At 30.9% G+C, this 12815-nt stretch overlaps 4 protein-coding genes and 1 non-coding gene across 5 annotated transcripts; all 5 read left to right on the plus strand. All coding sequences in view use genetic code 4, as the record gives it.

The window, feature by feature from the left end:
• The first annotated feature begins 571 nt into the window (after positions 1-571).
• Positions 572-1099, plus strand: SS1G_20001 (laglidadg endonuclease). The gene has a single exon. The coding sequence runs from the start codon at positions 572-574 to the stop codon at positions 1097-1099; it is 528 nt and encodes a 175-aa protein (YP_009389048.1).
• A 2182-nt stretch (positions 1100-3281) lies between these two features.
• On the plus strand, positions 3282-4367 carry SS1G_20002 (GIY endonuclease). Its single transcript has one exon. It carries the CDS (start codon positions 3282-3284, stop codon positions 4365-4367), a length of 1086 nt encoding a protein of 361 aa, YP_009389049.1.
• A 1117-nt stretch (positions 4368-5484) lies between these two features.
• Positions 5485-6183, plus strand: SS1G_20003 (GIY endonuclease). Its single transcript has one exon. The coding sequence runs from the start codon at positions 5485-5487 to the stop codon at positions 6181-6183; it is 699 nt and encodes a 232-aa protein (YP_009389050.1).
• A 2691-nt stretch (positions 6184-8874) lies between these two features.
• Positions 8875-8945, plus strand: SS1G_20101. Its single transcript has one exon. It is a non-coding gene; the product is annotated as a tRNA-Sec (tRNA).
• On the plus strand, positions 8946-9539 carry SS1G_20004 (NADH dehydrogenase subunit 2). The gene has a single exon. It carries the CDS (start codon positions 8946-8948, stop codon positions 9537-9539), a length of 594 nt encoding a protein of 197 aa, YP_009389051.1.
• The last annotated feature ends 3276 nt before the right edge of the window (positions 9540-12815 follow it).

Genomic DNA, 12815 nt, shown 5'->3' on the forward strand with positions numbered 1-12815 from the left:
TAAAGATAGACTAAGAAAATCGGAAACGAGGCGTTATGTCTTTAGCTTACACCTAAAGCCGGTAAAACCTCTCAAGGTAAAAGAAGATTAAAGCATGTATATATTCTAACCCCCCCGCAAGCTGGCTGGGGGGGGTAGGATTAAATTGTGTTAGACCTAATATTACTAAAAGGGTCAGACATTCTTTTCCTTGATATGCTTTAGGTATAAGAAAGTATAGCGCGCCTGGTATCGGTCCTGAACCATCTAATTTAAGTCCGTGATTTATCACAGGTTTCACAGATGCAGAGGGTTGTTATTCTATCACAGTTTACAAGGATTCTACGCAGACTACAGGTTGAAGAGTCTGTGCTGAATTTCTAATCGGGCTTCACAGAAAAGACGTAGGGCTTTTAAGAGAAATTCAAGCTTGTTTAGGTGGTGTAGAGCGGACAGGCAAATTTGCTAAAGATGCTTATGCTTTAAGGGTAAATATTATAGGTGAAAAGGTAAAAAAAAAAGACATCATTTTGATAGATACACTTTAATTTCTCAGAAACATGCTGATTATTTTCTTTGAAGAGAGATTATTATGATGATGAAGCGAAAGGAGCATATAACTCAGGGAGGGCTTTTAACTATTCTTAGTCTGAGGGCTTCTTTGAATTTAGGTTTATCTGAGGCTTTAAAGACAGCTTTCCCAAATATCATACCCGTTATTAGACCTAAAGTCGATAATATAGCTGTTCCGCATGGTGAATGATTAGCTGGGTTTACATCAGGTGAGGGTTGTTTTTTTGTTTTTGTAAGTAAATCTTTAACGCATGCATTAGGTTTTCGAGCCCAATTAGTATTCCAAATAACTCAACACCCTCGTGATAAGATATTAATTGAAAGTTTAATCTCTTATTTAGGTTGCGGTAGATTAGTAACTAGTTCTGATGGTAAGGTGCAGTTCAGAGTAGAAAAGTTTTCGGATAATTCTGATAAAATTCTGGGATTTTTAGGCAGTCATAAGATTCGCGGAGTAAAATTTGAGGATTTTAAAGATTGATCTGCTGTGGCTAAATTAATGCGAGATGGGGGCATATGACTCCAGAAGGGCTGGATAATATTGTAAAAATAAAAGCGGGTATGAACAAAGGAAGAGCTTAATTTTTCATTATTGACACTTCCCTTTGCATGTTTCATCTGCCAAGGAATAAAAATTCTACCGCTATTCTTCCTGCCCTTATTTTTTTTTTTCCTTTTTTTTTTTTATAGTTTAATTCTTACGTAATAATTAAAATATAATAAAAAAAAAGAGAAAAAAAATTATAAGCAGGAAGCTGGTGGTGTACTGTGTTTCTAGCATTAAATTCATATACCTTTTCACTTAAGGAGATTAAGTTTTTATAACCTGTGGTCCGCGAAGGAGCCCTCCTTACAAAGTAATGAGGGATCTGTAAGATAGAAAAAAAATATATTAACGGAAACGAGGCGTTATACTCTCAGCTTATACCTAAAGGTTAAGATATTAAATTTAATATCTTGTATACCCATGGAAAAGAGAACCAAGACATGTTATCCTACCAGAGTTAACACACGTAAGATTTATTGTTACAGCAGCTGATGTTATACATAAAAAGTGAGATTAGGTCCTCACTATTGTGTTCAATAACCAAACTCCGGGGAAGCCCTAAAGCATTAGTTACTAAACATTAGACTTAAAAGGGTCAATGCGGCTGAATTAATCACTCAGGTATAGTAAGAAAACTTCTGATTATTTGAAAAGATAATGGGTAATCGCGGATCTAAATCACCTCTTAGTAATAGACTTATAATTATTAATGTGTAAAAGAGCAACGAGTAGAAGGTTATTCAGTATGGATATCTAAGCACTGTAAGGTGTACTCTAGTCACCGGGAAACCGGCTCTGGGTAAATATTCAATAACCCAGATTAAAGTTAGCACAATAGCCTTTCTAATTTATTAAGACTTTAATTCCTGTTATGTTTTCAAAAAATATGAATATGTAGCGTGTAGCAGAACAGTTTTTGTTGTTCTTTTGTTAAATTTCGAGCTTAGCCCGCTTTGCTTTACTTTTTATCTTTTAATTTTATATTTATACTTGTGGTTGTTGTGATAAGTCTTAAATGTATTAAAGAGGAGAGGACAGGGAATTTACTCCTTGGTTTTTCTAAACAATAAATATATAAATAATAGATTTAGATAGATTTATAAATAGTACGTTTAGAAAGGTAATTGATAAAAAGAGAATTTTATGTAACGTCTTTTCCTTTTTAGGTGTCGTCGTTAATACCAGTTATTATAAAAAACCTACCGTGTCCTTTTTTTCTTTTTTTTTTATAAAATAGTGTTTTTATAATGCTTCTTATTAACAACAAGGTTGATTGTATACAATCCCTCCCGTCTCTTTTTAGTTAACTGTAAATATAAAATAGTGTTTTTATAATGCTTCTTATTAACAACAAGGTTGATTGTATACAATCCCTCCCGTCTCTTTTTAGTTAATTGTAAATATAAAAAAGATAAAAATTGTTCCTTTATTTATTACCTATAAATATACAAGTACAAAAGCTACCTGCCGTTTCTCTCCCTCCTCCTCAACCGGTTGAGGAGGTAGGAGAGAAAATAAAAGAGGGGTTAATAATATGATAACTTTGTGTGACGTCTTTCGCCTGTCCTGCTTTAGGTATTAAATGTGATGCATAAAAAAAAAATAAGTGTAGGCTACTTATTAATTGTGCAATAAAGAGCCAAACTCCGGGGAAGCCCTAAAGCTCTAGTAACCAAAGTCACCCGGGAAACTAGGAGACCGGCCTGATTAATGGCTCAGGGTATGGTAACATCACTAGAGATGACAGTAATGTAAATGGGTTATCGTGGATCTAAATCAGAATTTGTCTGTAAAAGAGCAACGAGTAGACGGTTCTTCAACTTTTGTAGTTGTAAGGTGTACTCTAGTCGCCGGTGAAACCGGTTCTAGGAAGAAATCAAGTAGATAGCTTTATCTATCTATAAAGTAAACTTAAATTAAAGTTACTACAACAGCCTTGGCCTAACAACTATTTAGGATAGAGTTGTAATTCGACCCTAATTCGAACCATATATTTAAAGATATAAACATGGTAAATTATGTAATAGCCGTGGCCGTAAACGGCTGTACTATCCTTTTAGTTATATCCTTAAATTATTTAATGTACTTATATAGAGTGACAAACAACCTGTCACCAAGCCTAGAAGATAAACTTAGTATAGGTAGAGAGCCACGACCAAGTATAGGTAATAAAATACATGGAATGCAACGTGCCTCTTATATATTAAACGCAAAAGTGGGATGGTTTAGACCCCGTTTGCAAAGTGTAAGTGCATTAAACTCCGTTAGATTTGAGTCGAATACAGCTACATCTCTTTACAATAGTAAAACATCTCGTACCCAACTTCTAGTTCAAGAACATATAGCCAAAGGTAACCCTGCTAATAGCGAAGTTATTAATAGTGTCTTACTTAATCAAAAAGTTGCTATATCTCAAAAAGAGCTAGACGAACTTTTAAGCCTTCCAAGTGTAAAATACGATTTACCTTTTTCTGATGAAACATATCCTTCATTACTAGCGTTAATAAGAAAACCACATTCTAAACGTAGTAATGCAGGAGTCTATATTTTTACTCATAAATCTACAGGTAATAAATACGTAGGTTCAAGCAATGACTTAGCTAGAAGATTTAAACAATATTTTGACAAACATCTATTGTTTGCTAATAAAAGTTCTGGATTATTAATGCCTTTGATTAACCAAGAAGGATTAAAAGCATTTAACTTACAAGTTATTGTAGTATCATCTACTTATCCTAAGCATTCACACTGCTTTTTAGAACAATACTTTTTGTTAGACAAAAGTTTTAACTTAAATACTCAAAGAATTGTTAATTTTAGAGTTAACCAAGGACTTAAAGTGTTTTTATACGACTTAGATTGTAAAACTTTATATTATTCAAGTAACTCTTTAAATGCTTTCTGTGCGGATTTAGGTATACACAGTTCATCTTATAGAAAATGTATATCAAGTGGTGTTCCTTTCTTAGGTTTATTTGTTATTTCAAATAATTTAATAGAGGATGCTGTACCAACTAATTTAACAGAATCTGAAGTGGGTGAGTTAATAGCTAAACGTAGAAAAGAAAATTTAGATAAGCAAACTGTAGATTTAGGTAAAGTCATAGAGGTATTTGATAAAGATACCAATGAAGTAAAAACTTATCCTTCTACTTATAAAGTTGCATATAGATTAGGTACTACTAGAGCTACAATTAGAAGCTATATTAGTAAAGGTAAAGCATTCAAGAATCGTTACTACTTAAAATTTACTGACAGTAGTAAATAGTCTAAAATTATAAGATATTATGTAACAATGAGATTAAACACTGGCAGATTTATTAGGCGACGTTAGGCCGAAGTTGTAGCACGACCCAGGGAGATTAAATCAAGTGTCTGTTCTTATAAATAGAGAAGGAACATTCTATGGTCTTATTGAACAATGGCCAAAACTGTAGTAAAGCTATGGTTCTGAATCATCAAATTGCGGGAAACCCCTAAAGGAATCTTAACCAAGTAAGTATGGTAACATAACTTATGGCACAGGTAATGACTCGTGATACGGTAAAATCAAGATTTATTGTTCAATGGGCAATCCGCAGCCAAGTGCCAAGTATTTAATATTTGGTATGCAGTTCATCGACTAGACGGTGGTTGGTGTTATTAGTTTTAGTATTAATAATGCTTAAGGTATAGTCAGCCCTCACCTGAAAAGGCGCAGAAAAATATTTTAGTTAATATTCTTTATATTTTTTGTTAATTAGATATATAATAATTCCTTAATTATGTCTAGGGATTTCTACAATAGTTTGTTAAACTTATTTTAATGTAAAAAAAAATCTTTATACAACACACATATAAAAAAGAAAAAATAAGAGTAGAATGTCTTTTTATTCTTTAACACTTTTTTTATTCTCTTTTTTTTCTTTTTTATCGGTGCTTGTCTTTCATAAAGACTATAGTAGTATTTGCATGATACAATTAGTAGAAGTATTTTTAATAATCAGTCCGTATTCAATAAACGTATTGAATTAGGTTCTATAGCTGCTATACCTTTAATTAGATCTTTTAGCTCAAGTAGATCTTTTACTTCAATTAGACCTTTGGCAAATAACCCTAAGTCTTTAGCGTTAGAGCATATTAATAGTGGAAAACCTACTACTTCATTAATTATCAATAAAATACTATTAAATCAAAATTTATCAGTTGCTGACTCTAAATTAGAAGAATTATTAAAAGTTAAAGGTGTAGAACTGGATCTTCCTATATCTACACTCGAAAATAAAGAACTTTTAGCGGGATTAACAGGTAAATCTAAATATAGAGGTTTCTCAGGTGTATATATCTTTATACATACAAATACAGGTCAAAAATACGTAGGTTCATCGGGTTTATTAAGACGTAGAATGGATTACTATTTTAAAGGAGATTTACCTTTAATGGGTAAATTTTTACCTCTACTGGAGAAAGAAGGGCTAAAAGCTTTTAAATTAATTATATTTAAATTAGATAATAATATATTTGGTAGTCAAGACGCTTTAATATTAGAACAGTATCATTTATTAAGCAAAGAATTCAACTTGAATACTTTAAGAGTTGTTAATGCAGGATCTTCAAAAGGTGATGCTGTATATGTTTATGATTTAACATGTAGTACTCTTTACTATCATGCTAAATCTAATATTGAGTTAAAAAGAGTGTTAAAAATACATACTGAAACTAGTAAAAAGTATGTAGATTCTAAATTACCATATCTTAATAAATTCTTACTATTAAGCTATCCCATACCTACTGCTCTAACAAGCAAGCTTTCAGTAAATGAATTAGTAGATATGATGCAAAAAGAAAGACGTGATGCATATAGCTTAGGTACTCGTAGAAGTATTTCAGTTGAATTAGAAATTAAAGAAGGAAATACATTTGTAGATTATAGAGGTCAAAAATTAAATTTTGATTCTTTAACATCTTGTATTGAATATTTAAGAAAATTAGGTCTAACTATTAAAAGAGACACTCTGACTAGATATATTAATAATGAAAAGTGTTTCAGAATTTCTTATGTAAATACTCAGATAAAGTTTTACCTGATAATTTTGAAGAAGTAGGCTTAATTATTGATGAATATAAAAAACTAAAAGTAGATACAGGCTTAGCTTTATTAAAAGTTAATAAAAAGAATAAACCTATATTAGTAAAAGGAGAAAATTTTGAGAAAGAATTTGAAAGTATTGCAGATACAATAGAATATTTTAATTCTTTAAACATCAAATTAGATAGAAAAGCTTTATATCTTCATTTAAAAGATGGTAAAAAATATAAAGACTATTCTTTTGCTTATAAATAGCTAGATAAAAAATTTTTCTCTCACATTTCTCTCCTACCTCCTCAACTAGTTGAGGAGGTAGGAGAGAAAAAGAAGAAAAGGTGTTTTTAACTGCACTAATGCAACTAGATCTTTTAATTACTGAACAATTTTTTTAGATACTTTCGGTCTTTCCTTAAATGTTGCTCCAAAGGTCGGTACGAGAGAAAGTAGTATATTATCTGATGAAACCAGAAAAAATTTGAGTGATGCTCACCTAAATTTAGATATTACGCTTTCGGAAGACCAATGAAAAGCAATTAGAGCTAAAGCTGCCGAAGTTTGAGCGAAGGAAAGTCCTGAAAGCGAAAGAAGAACAGCTATAAGTGAATTTCACGGTAGAGCTGTTCTTGTAAAAGACTCTAATCAAAAAGTGAGGGGAGAATTTAATTCGATACTAAAAGTAGCGGAATATCTCGAGGTTAATCGTAATAAAGTTAGTCTTTATCTAAAGTCTGGGAATTTATTGGAGAGTAAAATAGGACCTGTATTATTAATAGAAAAAGGGACTCAGTTAGTGAGCGTTCATATAAAATTCAAGTTTTGGATAAAAATCAAAATCTTTTGGATACTTATAGTAGCTTAAGGGCTGCAGCTAAAAGTTATGGTATTTCGCCTTCTTCCCTTAGTACAACCTATTTAGATAAGAATAAGTTCTGTAAAGGTAAATACTACTTTATTAAATGTATATAAATTTTTTTTATATTATATTTACATAGGTATTTAGTAAAGCTTTTTTTTTATTACTCTTTTATATATACAAAGGTCTTTTCACCCTAAATAGTACTTCAAAGTGTTTATCTGTCTAATTGACAGTTATTAAAAAGTAAGATTTATTAATTACATTAAATTATAGTAGAGAAGCGCAATGTAGCGAAATATGTGGTATATTACACTCGAGCATGCCTATAGTTATTGAATCGGTAAGTATTGAAAAATTCTTATCGTGATTAGAAGAACAATAATTTAAATTAGATAGTGTTCTTAGTCCACTTTAATTAATGTAAATAATTATTAATTAAAGGCTAGAATAAACATGTTTTAAGAGTTTTTGTGATTAAAGCCAGGAGTTATAAAGTAAAGATAGATAACTATCTTGAAGGTAGATAACTATGTTATAGGGGCGGGCAGGGGCCCTTATATGTTTATATAGAAAAATTCCTAATATGATTAGAAGAATAATCTAACTAATGGTGGAATGCAGGCCAGTTTATATGTAATAGGGCTATAATTATCTATACTAAAAATTTATTAACAGTAAAAAATATTATCATATATTTTTAGTAATAATTATAGATATATAATAATATTAGTGTAATATAGATAAATAAAAGGTAAAAAGATACGATCTTAGGTCAAATTCGTATCTTTTTACTTGGCTTCGCTAGGGTCCTTAGTTCTCTCTATTATTTCTTGCCATGACCACATACCCCTCCCTTTATGGTATCCGTGTTGAGCGGGTGCCACCCAGTGCTCTGTGATGGCATATATATATCCCGCTCACAGGGAGTTCAATATACGCATTGCCACGTCAGGTATTCAAAATGGCCTCGTCTTTCCGAGCCTCTTCGGATATACCTTCTCTTCATAGTAACGAACTGGGGAAGAGTCCTCATAAACTTATGAAGACGATTCGCCACCCTTATTACTTGGGAGTAAGGTTTTCCATAGTACCAGCCATGGAAGAACTGAGAAATAGCGTAGGCCCTTAAAGACTTGGAGTGCCTCAGCATTTTCACAAATAATGAAGTTGCTTTAGGGTAGTCTCCTGCTGGTATTGACCTTGAAATCTTAACGTTCCTGTGCGTTAGATACCTGTAGGCCTTTCGAACCTTAGTGCAACCACTTTCTAGGTATTCTGGGATTCTCCAGGGGAACTTTAAGTTTATCCCCCCCCTCTCCCTCGAACTATTTTGTATCGAACTTGCTTGTTGTTGTTTATAGGACATATGATTTTTGAAAGTTTATTGTTGCGACCAGCAATAATTTTATTTACTCCCGGGGTTGCCTCCGGACTTATCCTAAGAAATGTGCTTATCTCTCAGCTTCGTTCTGCGTCCCGGATCGCCATCTTGTGGCGATAGTAAGGCTATCGGCTCCTTCGAGTATATGATCTTAGATTTGTTGGAACATCCCCAGGTGAATTTGTTGAGAGATACTTTATTTTGATTTCGACCAATTACATTAAACATTATTAGTTGTGAGTGAGTACAAAAACATACAAAAAAGATATTAATGAAAAAAAATTAAAAAATGAGAATTTTTAAAAGTCGTCGTTTCAATAAAAATAATAATTTTATTAGAAATAGTCTTTTTTTTTTATCAAATAGTGTAATTTTATTAGTAATGCGGTGCGGTGTATATTATTATTTGCATCCTAGCGAAGCACAAGAAAAAAAAAATAATTAGGCATTTTTACAAATATTAAAATATAAAGAGCATAGTTTAATGGTAAAATTTGAAGCTTCAAACTTCACCTTCTCAGTTCAAATCTGAGTGCTCTTGATGGTAATTTTTTCTATCTTATTTTTATTATTATCTAATGCCGTTACTTTAAGACGAGACAAATCTATACTTTTTAGTAGAGTAGCTATCACAGTTTTACTCTATTCTTCTTTAATTGCTTTTTATAGCTTATACTTTTGTTTAGATAGTGGTATAGGTTTATATGGTGGTTTATTCCATGCTACAACTACCACACATGTTTTTCATATCTTTATCTTTTTAATTAGTGCTGCAATTTTACAATTAACAGCTTTTTATCCAAGAAAAGTCTGAGTAGCTGAATATTCTTCAGTAATAGAAAATACAATTCATATCTCCTTCATATTAGGATTTCCAGTTATTGCTTTACATATTTATATTTTAAATAACAGTAATCGTAACTATTTAATTCTGATTCTATTTTTTATATCTGCACTTTTATTACTTTTTGTATCTCTTAATAAAGATGATAAAAAATTTTTAGGCAAATTAAAATATTTATATAAATACTTTAAAAATAATATAAAGATGGCTTTATATCATTATGTTTCTTTTTTTTTAGTACTATTTAGCTTTTATTTTTTATTTCAATTTCTCTCCCTACTCCTCAACTAGTTGAGGAGGAAGGAGAGAAAAAGAAGGGTAGAAATTAATGATATGTCTTTAAATATAGAAATCTATATAGTTGTCTCTTGTATTTTTCCTATTTTATACTTTTTCCGGCTCCCCCCCCCGCCTCCTCAACCAGTTGAGGAGGTAGGAGGGGAGTAAAAAGAAGATATAAATTGTAATTTAAAATTAATTGATGAAATAAAAAAAAAATAATTCCTCTTTAGGTCAAATACCCTTTAATTCATATCTAATGGGCCTAATAAAGAATCATTTAACTTTAAATAATTCTTTATTATTAAGTAAAGAGGCATTAAAAATACAAAAAGAAATGTATTCAATATTTAAAAAAGATATAATACAAATAGTGGAAACGGAAACTGAAAGAATAGGGGATGCTGAAAGAATAGCGGATGGTCAAAGACTTGAAGCACTAAGAACAGCAGCAGATCAAAGAACTACAACAAGAAAAAGAGTAGAAGCTGAGAAGCTTGAATGAGAAAGAATTCAAGAAAGAGTTGCAGTAGATAGAGAAAGAAGAGAGAATATGGAAAGATTAACTAGAGCAATGTTAAGGTATGAGGAAGATAGGAGACAGTGGGGTATATAAATAGTCTATACTATGCAGATTAAGCTAAAGTTTAAAAAGTATAGTGTCTTCGAGTCTGGATTTTCCTCATTCTTAGGTAAAATCGAACACAGTTCTATGCCAATAGTAATAGAATCAGTTTCTATAGCGAAATTCTAAACTTGATTAGAAGAACAATAGTATATATCATTATTGCTTATAATTGTTTATATAGTTTATAACCTTATTACCTAGGCTGTATACTCCTTCTTCGTCAGAGCAGATGTTTTAATTCCGATAACATCAAACAGATAGCAGTTATTTGTAATTATAAAAACACTTTAATCGCTGCTGTTTTTCCTTGGTATGTATGTTTTACTATAAAGTAAAATTGTTTAGTATATTAAAATAAAAGATAGATATATTTGTTTATCTATCTTTTTCGCCTCCCCTCCGTCCTCCTCAACAAGTTGAGGAGGTAGGAGGGGAGTATAGATAATAAAATAAATATGTTCTATTATTAAATATTAGAATAACCGGAGACTATTTTTTATGGTTGTTAGTCACGCAGTGTGGGCGGGTATATTGCTACGTGTTAAATGGAAATATAGAGAAGGGCCGCCTGATTACTTATTGTTCCTTTATTTCATAAGGGCGGTGTTTATTTAAAAGATTTAAAGTATTAAACTCCAATTACATCTCTTATTCCATGTCTCTATACTTTTATTTTATTAGGTAGAGTTGATTTTCAAGTATTACGCACAATCTTATATAACTTTATTTTTATTTAGTTTTGTTTTACCTAGCCTACTACGGCGCTAGCTCTAAATATATCTTGTGTTGGTGTGCTATAATAGGCTGTTTTTAATTTTGTCTCCATATTTGTATAAATTTTACTATGTATAATATAAGTAAATAGGTATATGCTATATATAATAATGTTATGTAATTGTAAACAAGAATAATGTTTATTAAACTATTAAATGCTTAATTAGGTTATAAGTAAAAAAAATTTTTTTGCATTAAAATAAAAGATCTTCTTTTTAAGTTATGTATATGTTACAGGGTTTTTAATAGAAATATAACCACGACTCGTCATAAACTTAAAAACAGAACTTATATGTGGCTAAACCGTCCTGTAAGAGTATACAGCCTCTGCTCTAGTTTTTCCCTTTTTTTTTATACTATACTATTTACGTAAAAGTTATATTTTTATTACTAAAAAAAAAAGGGAAAAAACAGCAAATAAAAAAACTTCTTCTTACTAATTGCTGGAAACTCCTGTTTAATAGGACAATCAGCAGGAGCCTGCTGTATATGTTTATACAGTAGGGTTCTTCAGAGACTACACGTAAGATATCCTAGAATCATTAAATAAATAGGATAAAGATATAGTCCGCTCTTAATAGAAATATTAAGCTAACAATATGTGACAATAAGTTCTGGTTTAAGGTTTAAGCTAAGAGTTTTTAAGTGAGCTTTTTATACTGTGGCTGGTATTGGAGGACGTGTCCGTACCTCTTTTTTTTTTATTTTTATTTATATATATATATTATTTTTTGAAAGAAAAAAAGGTAGGACAAGTCCGCGAGGACTAGTTTTTTTTTAAGTGAGGACTTTTTTTTTTTTATATGGTATATTCTTATTAAGTATGCTGGGTTTTTAGCTATTAAACTTTTTGAGTAACTTTTATATTCTTGAAGTATTATATTTACTGGATTCTTTCTTTATATACTTTGTATATATCGCTTATATACTAAAGTTATATTTACTTTGAAGTTTTCATGTAAAACTTGTTAGTAGTAATAAACATAATATTTATATTATAAATATAAAGAACTTCTTTCCAAAAACTCCTTCAAGTTCCGAAATTGTTATTAGAGATATGCCGCCTTTTCTAAGAGAGTTTATGCCTGAATTCCTAGCTTTGACTGCTCAAGTTGCATTAGCTACTGTCTCAGGTATGCCTGACGCTACGATGCAAGGGCTAGATACTAAGGGCAAAGACACACAATTAGCAGCTTTACAAGGAATAAGGAGTAGTTGAAATAACGTATTAAAAGATTATTACGTAGAAGCTAATGCAATATCATTTAGAAATAGCCCGGAGTACCGGGAAACGCAGGCATATCATGATATGTATAGAGAGTCTTCTACTTTTTATACTAGCCCTGAATTTTCCTTATTTTTCCCCTTTTTTTTATAATTATAAGTTTATTATATATAGATTAATAAAATTATTTATCGCCCCCGCAAGTTTGCGCGGGGCGGCATGCCGCACTTTATTTTTTTTTTTTTCTTTTTTTTTTAATAATAATTTTATTACGTAATAATCAAAATATCATAAAAAAAAAAAGAAAAAAAAATTTAGGCAAGCAGCGGTGGCGGCTTGCGTTTTTTTTTTTCTTTTTTTTTTTTATTATTATACAATATTACGTACATTATAAGATTATATTTATAACTAAAAAAAAAGAAAAAACAGTTTCCACCGCACGCTTGCGTGCTGAAACTTGCTTCGCTAGCGACAAAAAAAGGAAAAAAAATAAGCGAAAGAGGTAGTGCTTGATATCAAGTTAAGATTAATTCAATTACATAAGGAGGGTAAAACTAACCAGGATTCTTTTAAGCTAGGTAGTGATGGTAGTCAAAGATTTAAAATAATTCAAAATGACTTTTCGGATGCTTGAAAACAGCCTGAAGGAAGGTGGAATAAC

The sequence above is a fragment of the mitochondrial genome of Sclerotinia sclerotiorum (genome assembly GCF_000146945.2).
Source record: "Sclerotinia sclerotiorum 1980 UF-70 mitochondrion, complete genome".
Lineage (NCBI taxonomy): Eukaryota > Fungi > Ascomycota > Leotiomycetes > Helotiales > Sclerotiniaceae > Sclerotinia > Sclerotinia sclerotiorum.